The 13,209-nt window shown below is 34.0% G+C and overlaps 1 protein-coding gene across 3 annotated transcripts in view; it reads right to left on the reverse strand.

Moving 5' to 3' along the window:
- Window positions 1-760: 760 nt before the first annotated feature.
- Window positions 761-13,209, reverse strand: part of LOC106061129 (Golgi resident protein GCP60-like) — a 55,600-nt gene continuing 43,151 nt past the window's right edge. For 2 of the 3 annotated variants that reach the window (XM_056022320.1, XM_056022322.1), the window contains 5 exons: window positions 12,562-12,649; window positions 8,411-8,630; window positions 7,732-7,862; window positions 4,909-5,089; window positions 761-3,897 (listed from right to left, as the gene is read on the reverse strand). In XM_056022320.1, coding sequence (XP_055878295.1) covers window positions 3,674-3,897; window positions 4,909-5,089; window positions 7,732-7,862; window positions 8,411-8,630; window positions 12,562-12,649 — 844 coding nt within the window. In that variant the 3' untranslated portion in view covers window positions 761-3,673. Of the gene's footprint in view, window positions 3,898-4,908; window positions 5,090-6,609; window positions 6,726-7,731; window positions 7,863-8,410; window positions 8,631-12,561; window positions 12,650-13,209 lie in introns of all 3 variants that reach the window. The other variant, XM_056022321.1, reaches the window with a different exon arrangement.

Consider the following 13,209-nt stretch of genomic DNA (forward strand, 5'->3'; position numbering starts at 1 on the left):
CAAGCTTTTTCCTTATTCCATTCGCACATTAAAAAAATTTTGAGGCAGCTCTGCAGTTTGGATCCATTGTATTAATTATCTAGCCAGAGAAGACAACATTCAACATATCAAATGTAAAAAAAATAAAAGACTTATTACAATACTGAACAGCTAGTCTTAAATGCCTTGAATGAGTAGAAGTCCTAAGTAAGCAATCATTGCATGTGCTGGGGCCAACTCTTACCAACAAGAGCCACAACTTCTTGAGGCAAGGGGAGGAGACTCCATGGCCCCTATCTCCACATTACTCCTGGACACTAAGACAAGGATTGGACAAAGCCACATATAACAGGTGACAAAGACAGAACTGTGACTTAGACAAAGACAGACCTGTGACTTGGACAAAGAAAGACAGAACTGTGACTTGGACAAAGACAGAACTGTGACTTGGACAAAGGCAGAACTGTGACTTGGACAGAAATACATTGGACTGTACAGAAACACAGAAAGAATGAATTAGTCAATGTCATGTCAATCAGATAATGTTATCAAATACTTCATGATTTCTGACCAGCTTTTATCATTGAGTAGTAGTTTAACCCATCAGCTTCTAAGCGTAAGGCCATGTAGGAAAGTGATCAAAATGTAGTACTTGCATGAGACAGTGTACTTCTCAAAACAACACAGCAATAGTAACAGGTAAGTAGACAACAATCAAAATCCCTATCTCTTGAGCTTTTCAAGCTGATTGGTAGTGAAAACAAAGGGACACAATTCAATATTTGCTATGCAAAGTGTATATATATTTATATATATATCAAGATATTCCCACAGTAGTTCTTAGTTATTTCCCACCATTGCTTGAGATTGTAAGAAAATATAAATGCTCAATATATTAGAAGTATATTATGTGCACAAATGTTGATCAAGTCAAAGGAACATTGTCAAATATAGAAATGTATTTGAATATATCAATAGTTTAGCTTGGCATATAAAACATTTCTGTTGTCAGAAGTTTAAAATAAAACATCACATGGTCTTTGAAGTAAATCTAAATCAGTGGCTGCATACACACACACACAAACACTGAGACCATAGAGCTGGCTACAATGTTCGCTTTAAATAGCACAGTAGCTCAATGTGACATGACAAACAAGACAAAAGGGATGAGGCATTGGTTTATTCTATCAATCCTCTTACACAGATCATCTCCATTGATACTCAACCTTTTCACAGATTTTCAAACCTTTAAACACATACACACTGAATCTCTCACCTAGAAATTCTGTTGACCAATTTCAAACTATCAAGAAATTGTTCTCTGAATAGCTCAAGAAAATATGCATACGTTATGCTCTCAAAGATAGAATGTGGATAGTTGAGACTGTGATCTTTGACCTTAACATTGTTTTGTACTTGACAGTATTGTCCAAGTCAACAGTTCATTTAGAAATCACCTGAACTTTATTAAAGTTTCTCACATGAGCTGTTTGTTTTCCCTGCTGGGACTAGGAGTTGTTCATTCTACCACACACAATTGACACACAAAAATACCAAGACTAACCCAAGAAAAATACCAATGTACCAAGATCAACCCGAGAAATTATTTTTTTTACTAGTTTCATTACAATAGGGTACAACAAGAGAATCACTAGCGCCATAGTCTGTGTTCCTTCACTCTTACAATAAAAAAACAATTGGCCGTGTTTGTGAAACAAAAAAGTTACAGTTCCTTGAATAAATAGCAACCAATGCAAACACTTGTACACCCAAAATGAAACTGAATGATATTATGCACACTAATAAATACTGGGACACGTAAAAGTAGCAGACGCTGAAGGCAGGACATCTTTTTAAAAAAACAAAGAAATGAGAAAAATATCACTGACCTAGACACGTACAACTGACTTAATGCAAGGCTTACAGATGAATTAGAACTGTTTGGGTTAATTAATTATCTTAATATAGGGCAGTGCATAACAAATGAACATTTAGACATGACAAAAGAAACATTTTTATGGAATATAAACATGGCTGTCACAAAACAGGACTAATGTTGAAAATTACAATTGGATGTCACTGTACAATTTTTTTTCCCGTAAATAAACCAAAGCTAATATAATTATAACAAAATTATCTAATCCAATCCACCTTTAATGATCACCAATCTCCAAATAATAGAACATTTAGGAGTTACACATGTGATAACGGTGATACTCAGGGGCGGACTGTTTATATGGGCATTCAGGCAAATACCAGTGGGCCTGTTTCCAGATGGGCTGGTGAAGTCACCGAATGGGCCACTTTGAATGACATTAAGTACTGAATTTGTGATTGGCGACTTACTTTTCATTTTCTAGATATAGGAATGCACTACGTTACATTAGTTCAACATAAACCCACGTACGCATGCTTGCTTTCAGTTTTCAATGCACTATAGAAACTTTAAATAATTATTATGGGGACGAGTAACAACTGATTTACATCATATGGCAATTTAATATGTGAGTCAGACTGTATGGTAATAGAGTAAAGTTCCCTTTTCAGACCTTGGGATCTATAGGAGAAAAGATGATGTACAAGTCAACCTTTCTGTGGCCTACAGCACAACCACCAACCACCTTTTACTTTTCCCCAACTAATTTTCAGGTACCCATTAGAATTGGCTGGACTCAGAGGCACCCAGAGATCCCGAAATTAAAAAATCCCAGTCTTCACCAGGATTTGAACCCTGGGCCCCCAGTTCAGAAGCCAAGCGCTTTACCGCTCAGCCACTGCACCCTCTTGTATGATAATGCCAGGGCCGATTTTGACACCCAGTTCGCCCCTGGTGATACTTCTGCACTACATAAAAAAAATGCGTTGATTCCACCAGAATGTGGTCAATAATTACGGAGAGAAAGAGTTAAAATGATAAATGGAAAACTATCGCTAATGTTATGAACAAAATATCATCCTAATCAAACTAAGGGCTAAAGAGCTCTCACAACTAACATATTCTATATTTTCAAACCCTATGTATGTTTCCATGAATTACCTCTAGGATAATGAAAGTGAGCCCAAGCCACTGAATAGTAAGATACATTACTATCAAATACCAAGTATTTAAAAACATGAGTTTCTAGACATTCCTTGGCCACAAAAGACTCAATAATTTAACAATCCAGCAATACAACATTCACAGCCATGTTAAATAAACCAGGACTTGAGAGTCCAGGTCACATGGTACAGAAAATTCTTAAAGGTCAGACACTTTAATTAGTTAATTAATTAAAAACTTTTTAAAGACACATGTTTCCAACAAAAAAATGTTAAGTGTGTAATGAATCTTCTGACATTAACAAAAAAAAAAAAAAAAAAAAAAAAAAAAGGGGGACATAATCCAAATCTAAGTAAGCAGACGTATGTACTTTTGTCCATTTGACAGCTCTTATATGATCTTTTGGTTGATGAGGAATACAGTGTGACCACATCTGAAATTTACTGTACAAAAATAAAACAACATTAAAAAGAAAAAAAAAGACTTAAAGACATAAGCGACTGCTGAAGGAAATTGTTCAAAAAAGCGAAAGCTTTGGACACAATGATCTCTGGGAGAAGAACTGTTAAACAAGATATGTTCATACACTTGCACCGCTATTATACTATCACACGTCTCCAATGACAACACTAGCAACAAAGAGGGATAACTTCTTTATCTTGAGTAGTACACCCGGTAGTAGAGAGTCTTTGACCGCCATAATGAGTAGGAGTTGTCAAACTTGAGGAGGTAAACCCCTTGACCTGGGTAGGTATGGCTGCCGCAGTAGACCTCCTCATGGCAGTCCCTGCGGTAAACTGGTATAATCTCGTCTGTAGGGGGTCGGTTCTCGGCTTTCTTAGATCCTGGACCTTTCTCCACATCTCCAGCTTTGCCTTCTGAAGAAAAACAAATTAAAAATGATGCGTTTAAGAATAATAAGGTTCTCTTTTTTAGATAGCAAGGGTACAAGAAAGCTGATAGCTTTAATTCACATTAAATGTTAGAGGTTTTGGGGAGATTCACACATTTAGACTCTACAAAGATTTGAGAACCAGGAATTTCAGTGTAACTGAAAAATGCTGTATATTTTATCAACCCATCCCATACACTTGAATGGAGCAAGTCCTCAAAGAAAGTGTCGAGTTTTGTCGTCATGGAAAAGGTTTTCTGTGTAGGTCATAGCTTACTATGAATTGAAATATATGTGTAGATATAATACAATCCAGAATATTATGCCATTAGAGTAAGGATAGAGCTGCCAGGAAACCTTAAACCTAAATCTCTAATTCATTATTATGACAAGATTAAGACATGGATACAAAAAGACATAATTTATTGTAGACACTTGTGTACATCCTAAGTCTATAATAAAAGGCAGAAAGATAAATCAAAGGACATTTATAGTTTGCTAGATTTTGTATGAGACAGGCTTATGTTGCTTGCTTTAAACATTGTTAATGCATGAAGAGTAAAAAAAGATTTACTGTGAACAAAAGTATAAAAAAAAAAAAAACAACATGTATATAGGATTTCCTGTATGTATATATTAAAGTAAGGTTCCCCTTTCAGACCTTGTGATCTATAGGGCAGATGTTGTGAAGGTCATCTGTTTCTGTGGCATACGGTTAACAAGGGTGTCATGTGGCCTGCACAACGACCAACTGCCTTTACTTTTCCGCAACTCTTGTCAGATACCCATTAGAACTGGTTGGACTCAGAGAAATTAAAAATCCCAGTCTTCACCAGGATTTGAACTCATGACCCTCGGTTCAGAAGTCAAGCGCTTTACCACACAGCCATTGGACCCCCTTATGTATATATTGTATTTAGCTAATTGAATTTCCCAACCCAGCTTTAACTATTGAAAAATGACATTATTTCCAACCCCCATGATGTAAATCATTTACCTTCAGGCTTGGCCCCTTCCTCTTCTTCATCCTCCTCATCGCTGGACTCACTGACATGGACACTGACTGTATTGGTCTGAGAGACTGTCCACTCAAAGTACACCCCAAAGCCTATGTCATAGTGGTCTGTGGCAAACTCCCAGAACAGACAAGTCCCATCCTCATGTGTGGGCACCCGCACCTATGCACACAAAATTATTCAGTCAGTTTTATGTTTTCTTCATAGAGTTAAAGATTTACTGACAAAATAAAATAGTTAACATTTAAACAATGTGCCTGGTTTCAGCTTCCATTAATTTAATTAAAAAGTTAATGTTTTAATTTGTGTATCAGAACTTATGGGATATAATTAATACTAAATTCCTGAGACTAATTTAATAAAGATAAAAAAAAAATTAAATAAAACTGCACTGAAATTAATAAACTCAAAAAAAAAACAACAAAAGAAACTAAAATAAACTTTACTTCTAGAACATAAGCTAGAAAGTGAATAAAACCATTTAAAGCTAATCTACAGCAAAACAAAACAGAATAAGACTAAAGTATTCTGTGGTTATTTAGAGTGGAATAAAAACTCCTAGCATTGGATGTATCAAGGACTGTATATCTTTATCTCCTTTAGAGTGCATTAGATTTACTTCTATTGTATACTAACAAATTGATTCACTTATCATTAACTTCAATGTATCAACAACAAAAAAATACCTACAATTAGGTGTTTGAAACAAACTTAAATATTGTAGACTTTAAGGAGCACCCAGACTTTCTGATTTCAAGGAAGTGTTTTGAAAAGTTTTCCCAAGGTTAAGAAAACAATCTTAGCTTGCAAGCTAATATATTGACCCACCATATTGCAAGAACTACAGGGCTTGCAAAGACCTTTCTACGATCACAAGCAAACAGTAGAGGCAGACAGAAGAAGTGAAGGGAAGACAAAGTTCAAGAATGGACAAGCCTGTAAGTGAGATTATTTTTCTGGCAAGACATAGGAATTGAGAGAGATCGTCGGCAGATCATGAGTGGTGCCCCAAAAGATGCAGGGACAGGTGAAGGAAGAAAACGACGCAGTAAATATGGAGAAAATATTTGATTATGCATTTGAAGAATTATTTTAGAAATAATTTCTTGCATTTTTTTTTTAAGGTTACAAGACCACAATATATTTGATACTATTTCTATAATTGAATAAATTTCTTAAATATTATTTTTATTAATGTCTGTGAATAAAGTGTTCTAGAAAATCCTAAATTCATCAAATAGTTTGTTTTGAAATAAGTTCAAACATATTTATATATATATATATATATTAATATATTTAATTAAAAAAAAATTAAAATAAAACTTTTTAAACATTTTTTTTTTGCTAGACTTCATAAATGAATTTTTTTTAAAGCATATGAGTGGATAATTATTATTTAATTTAGGTTTAACTATGTAACTATTATATTTCTTCCATTTTTCAAAGTAATTTTGTGATGAAAAATCAAATCAAAACAAAACAAAAAAAAAAGTTTTAGGGCTACCAAAACAAAGTTGACAAAGATATTAGATCTACTAATGATAAATAAAAAATGACTACATTGGGTGATATTAGATCTACTATTGATAAATAAAAATGACTACAATGGGTGAACAAAGCAAAAAAAACAGAACATGAACTAAAACTGAAGCAAAGAAACAAAACACGTTCTCTCCACTCACCGTCACCGTTTCCCCCGAGCCTATTTTTATCACTGATTCCTTATCTTTCACCAGAGACTCCTTGAACTCTTTTATATCTTTGCGGGTCCACATGGAGGCCGCAGCCAAAGGAAAGTCTATAACAATCCAACCACATCCATTCAGGGCAGAGTGGGAGAATGGTAAAGGTGGGGGGCAGAGAGATGAAGAGAGAAAACAAAGTTGGGCATATTGCAATAAAAACAACAACAACATTAATAATAAAAATGACAACAATGTGTAAAAAAAAAAAATAACAACAGTAACAATTGGCAGCGGAACATGTCCATAGTTGTTCCCATCAGTCAATGAAATGAGTCGGTCCATGTGGTCAGAACCAAACAAAGCAAATAACATGGAATTGAAGTTCTAAAGTTTGTAACATGGGATGCTATGTCATAGGCTCAATAAGGAAAAATAAACTTGATGCAAATATTTTTTTTTCTTTCGCAAGTTACTTTCGATTTGCTCTGGAATGTAAATATGACTTTTGAAGGAAAACGGCAGTTTTTGAAAAGCCATTCCAGTCTCCGTTATATATATAGAACACTCTTAACTTACATATATTTTTTTGTATATGTTAATGATCATAAAAACATATATATATTTATATATGGCTGGTTCTTTCTCAAGATGATCATAATTAATATATATTATAATAAGTACTAAATAATTAATTCAAGGAAATTCTCAAGAACAAAAAAGAAATGTGATTAAGTCCATGGAGTGAAGCCGAGCTAGAAGTACTTGCTGTAGTTAACATCACAAGGAAGTTTTTAACTGTTCAGTTCTTGCTGCTGTGCTGCCATGACAAAGACTTAGCTAAAAGTGTGTGTGTAAACAACAATGCAGACAGACTATGGTCTATTAAGCCGTGAAGCAAGTATGATAACAATGACAAAAGGTGACATAGAATACTGACATTCTACGGCCAACACAATGAGACATAACCAAGCTACCATTGAAATAAGTGGGACTGAAAACCAACACAAAAAAAGTGTCTGCAGAGGTTAAAAAAAAAAAAGCAGTGGTAGCCAACTACATCACTAGGTGCTGCACAGATTTGAAACAACAGCTTGGTTAAGAGACACTCCTCTTTCTCACCGTAGCGGTGGCCAGTGAGCCAATGCGGACTACATTTTCCTTAGATGATCGCAGGCCATCTTTAAACTCTTTCAGATCTTTTCTGGTCCACAGGGAGGCTGGGACTATTTTAGGCACAGAAGTGATTGCCGCTGTCGGAGGTCAGGTAAATGATACGTCAGTATAGCCATCTCAAGGTCAAATATGTTTCAGTTTGACAGAATTACTAAATTTCTGTCAACAGAACATTCTTTACGCTAACATTACACTGAGTTTCAACAAAACATTCTTTAAGCTAACATGACACTGACTCAGCTAATGTTAAGATCTTGTCTGGTGATTGTTTATAAATATCATAATAAAATATCAGAAGAAGAAATACATTTTGTTTAGGTTAAAACAAACAAGCTACAAATATGAGAAAGGCTAGATTTGAAACTCACAGTAACTTTATACCCTAACAACTAATAAGTCTACTAGACAGACTAAGTAACCAACTGATGGGACAAGAATAAAGAAATAACTTTTTTTTTTTTATCTGCAATAAACTGAGAGAAAAGTTTCAACCTCACAAAGTAGAAACACATTTCAACAAAGTACTGAGTACTGCTTACAAACTTAGTCAGGTCATAGATCAACAGTCATGTCTGTTCCAGGGTGTGACAGAAAACAACAAATTTCACGTAAGCGACTATCTCACCTTCCTCATCATCCCCGCAGGGTGAAATGGGAGTCACCCCATCGGGTATAGGAGATGCGGCAGTCTTGGTGTGCTCTGACGTGGAGTTGCTGTTGGAGGAGTCCCCATTGGGAGTGCTGGAATTCTGTTGTTGCTGTTGCTGTAAAAGTTGTTGTTGATAAACTTGTTGCATGTACTGTTGAAAATGTTGATCTTGAAGCTGTTTTATAAGATCATCTTGCTGAAGAACAACAAAACAAGACAGCTCAAGATGTGGAAAATAACAACAAAACAAGACAGCTTAAGGTGTAGAAAATAACAACACAACAAGACAGCTCAAGATGTAGAAAATAACAACAAAACAAGACAGCTAAAGATAAAATGTAGAAAATAACAACAAAACAAGACAGCTTAAGATGTGGAAAATAACAACAAAACAAGACAGCTTAAGGTGTAGAAAATAACAACACAACAAGACAGCTCAAGATGTAGAAAATAACAACAAAACAAGACAGCTAAAGATAAAATGTAGAAAATAACAACAAAACAAGACAGCTTAAGATGTGGAAAATAACAACAAAACAAGACAGCTTAAGGTGTAGAAAATAACAACACAACAAGACAGCTCAAGATGTAGAAAATAACAACAAAACAAGACAGCTAAAGATAAAATGTAGAAAATAACAACAAAACAAGACAGCTTAAGATGTGGAAAATAACAACCAAACAAGACAGCTTAAGGTGTAGAAAATAACAACACAACAAGACAGCTCAAGATGTAGAAAATAACAACAAAACAAGACAGCTAAAGATAAAATGTAGAAAATAACAACAAAACAAGACAGCTTAAGATGTGGAAAATAACAACAAAACAAGACAGCTTAAGGTGTAGAAAATAACAACACAACAAGACAGCTCAAGATGTAGAAAATAACAACAAAACAAGACAGCTAAAGATAAAATGTAGAAAATAACAACAAAACAAGACAGCTTAAGATGTGGAAAATAACAACAAAACAAGACAGCTTAAGGTGTAGAAAATAACAACACAACAAGACAGCTCAAGATGTAGAAAATAACAACAAAACAAGACAGCTAAAGATAAAATGTAGAAAATAACAACAAAACAAGACAGCTTAAGATGTGGAAAATAACAACCAAACAAGACAGCTTAAGATGTAGAAAATAACAACAAAACAAGACAGCTAAAGATAAAATGTAGAAAATAACAACAAAACAAGACAGCTTAAGATGTAGAAAATAACAACAAAACAAGACAGCTTAAGGTGTAGAAAATAACAACACAACAAGACAGCTCAAGATGTAGAAAATAACAACAAAACAAGACAGCTAAAGATAAAATGTAGAAAATAACAACAAAACAAGACAGCTTAAGATGTGGAAAATAACAACCAAACAAGACAGCTTAAGATGTAGAAAATAACAACAAAACAAGACAGCTTAAGATGTGGAAAATAACAACAAAACAAGACAGCTTAAGATGTGGAAAATAACAACCAAACAAGACAGCTTAAGATGTAGAAAATAACAACAAAACAAGACAGCTTAAGATGTGGAAAATAACAACAAAACAAGACAGCTTAAGATGTGGAAAATAACAACAAAACAAGACAGCTTAAGATGTAGAAAATAACAACAAAACAAGACAGCTTAAGGTGTAGAAAATAACAACACAACAAGACAGCTCAAGATGTAGAAAATAACAACAAAACAAGACAGCTAAAGATAAAATGTAGAAAATAACAACAAAACAAGACAGCTTAAGATGTGGAAAATAACAACCAAACAAGACAGCTTAAGGTGTAGAAAATAACAACACAACAAGACAGCTCAAGATGTAGAAAATAACAACAAAACAAGACAGCTAAAGATAAAATGTAGAAAATAACAACAAAACAAGACAGCTTAAGATGTGGAAAATAACAACCAAACAAGACAGCTTAAGGTGTAGAAAATAACAACACAACAAGACAGCTCAAGATGTAGAAAATAACAACAAAACAAGACAGCTAAAGATAAAATGTAGAAAATAACAACAAAACAAGACAGCTTAAGATATAGAAAATAACAACACAACAAGACAGCTAAAGATAAAATGTAGAAAATAACAACAAAACAAGACAGCTTAAGATGTAGAAAATAACAACAAAACAAGACAGCTTAAGATGTAGAAAATAACAACACAAGACAGCTTAAGATGTAGAAAATAACAATACAACAAGACAGCTTAAGATGTAGAAAATAACAACAAAACAAGACAGCTTAAGATGTAGAAAATAACAACACAAGACAGCTTAAGATGTAGAAAATAACAATACAACAAGACAGCTTAAGATGTAGAAAATAACAATACAACAAGACAGCTTAAGATGTAGAAAATAACAAAAACAAGACAGCTTAAGATGTAGAAAATAACAACACAACAAGACAGCTTAAGATGTAGAAAATAACAACACAACAAGACAGCTTAAGATGTAGAAAATAACAACACAACAAGACAGCTAAAGATAAAATGTAGAAAATAACAACACAACAAGACAGCTTAAGATGTAGAAAATAACAACACAACAAGACAGCTTAAGATGTAGAAAATAACAACACAACAAGACAGCTTAAGATGTAGAAAATTACAACACAACAAGACAGCTTAAGATGTAGAAAATAACAACAAAACAAGACAGCTTAAGATGAAGAAAATAACAACAAAAGACAGCTTAAGATAAGATATAGAAAATAACTGTTAGGTGTGAAAGTTTGTGTGTATGAAGAATCTCAATGTTATTTGAATAGATTAGTTGGACTGAATGAAAGTTTGTGTGTATGTAGAATCTCAATGTTATTTGAATACATTAGTTGGACTGACTGAAAGGAAGTGTGTGTATGATATTAAAGAGGAGGCCAGTGTGTGATGATGTGACTATGGAATCAAGTTTTGGAGTGTTCTTTATAGTTCTTTTGGTGATCTTATACTGCAGGGCACAAGAATGAGAAAACTAGTTGACACACAGTTTCAATATTAGAAATCTCACTGGATATCAATGTAACAACATTAGATAAGATCATCTTGCTGGATATCAATGTAACAACATTAGATAAGATCATCTTGCTGGATATCAATGTAACAACATTAGATAAGATCATCTTGCTGGATATCAATGTAACAACATTAGATAAGATCATCTTGCTGGATATCAATGTAACAACATTAGATAAGATCATCTTGCTGGATATCAATGTAACAACATTAGATAAGATCATCTTGCTGGATATCAATGTAACAACATTAGATAAGATCATCTTGCTGGATATCAATGTAACAACATTAGATAAGATTATCTTGCTGGATACCTTGGATAAGATCATCTTGCTGGATATCAATGTAACAACATTAGATAAGATCATCTTGCTGGATACCAATGTAACAACATTAGATAAGATCATCTAGCTGGATACCAATGTAACAACATTGGATAATATCATAATGCTAGATACCAATGTAACAATATTGGATAAGATTATCTTGTTGCATAACAATAAAACCAAAAAAAAAAAAAGTCAAGGTGTTTCCTTCTTAAAAAAAAAGATAAGCCAGTAAATAATGTGGTGGCTAGGTAGCAAAACACCTGGCTTCTGAACCTGATTGCTAGCCACATGACACCCTTGTTAAACCGTCACCTATAGAAACAGATGACCATTACATAATCTGACCTATAGATCTCAAGGTATGAAAGGGGAACTTTGCTTACTACTTTGGTCAATGATGTAATTTATTAGAATAAACAACAACTGGTTAGATGAAGACAAAAGATACATTTAAAACTATGACACTACTAAAGTCAGTGAAAAGCTGAGTTTGAAGGTGTCAGTTTTCTATTGAACTAAAATGTATTGTTTTCTCCAATAAACTAATAATAATAACAATCATAATAGGAGTATAGATTAGTTTGAACCTTTTTTTCATTGAACCAATCTGAAAATACCAAAATAAAGCCATACAGAATTTTTCTCCTGATGTATGTCTCATTCTACAACCATCACTAGTTGAGGTGCATGTCACTTCTATCAAGTTTGTGGTTGGACTCTATTTCTATAGACAGAGTTCTAATGAGTGCTGACCAAAGGAAGGTAACTGAAACAAAACTCTGCCTTACCTGAGATTTATTGTTAGGGAACTGTTGCTCAGCATATTGTCTGAACTGTGCCTGAGTCTGTTGGTTGAGAGCAGCTCGGATTTGTAGTCTACACACAGGGGAAAAACAAAAGTTGAACATGAAATACAGTCAAGAAATTTGTGGTTCAATCTAGTATACTTTACTTACAATAAAACCATTTTGTCACGTAGGGACATGATAAAAACAAAAAGCTCTCTTTCATATTTCTTGTGTAACTGATAAAAAAAAAACAAATGGCAATGTGGCTGAATCAGAAATGTCAAGAACATTTAAGTATCACTCATAGTGCTACTGCAGATGTGGCTGAATCAGAAATGTCAAGAACATTTAAGTATCACTCATAGTGCTACTGCAGATGTGGCTGAATCAGAAATGTCAAGAACATTTAAGTATCACTCATAGTGCTACTGGAGATGTGGTGGCTGAGTCAGAAATGTCAAGAACATTTAAGTGTCACTCATAGTGCTACGGGAGATGTGGCTGAATCAGACATGTAAAGAACATTTAAGTGTCAATCATAGTGCTACTGGAGATGTGGCTGAATCAGACATATAAAGAACATTTAAGTGTCAATCATAGTGCTACTGGAGATGTGGTGGCTGAGTCAGAAATGTCAAGAACATTTAA

This window comes from Biomphalaria glabrata, chromosome 3, assembly GCF_947242115.1.
Source record: "Biomphalaria glabrata chromosome 3, xgBioGlab47.1, whole genome shotgun sequence".
Taxonomy (NCBI): Eukaryota; Metazoa; Mollusca; class Gastropoda; family Planorbidae; genus Biomphalaria; species Biomphalaria glabrata.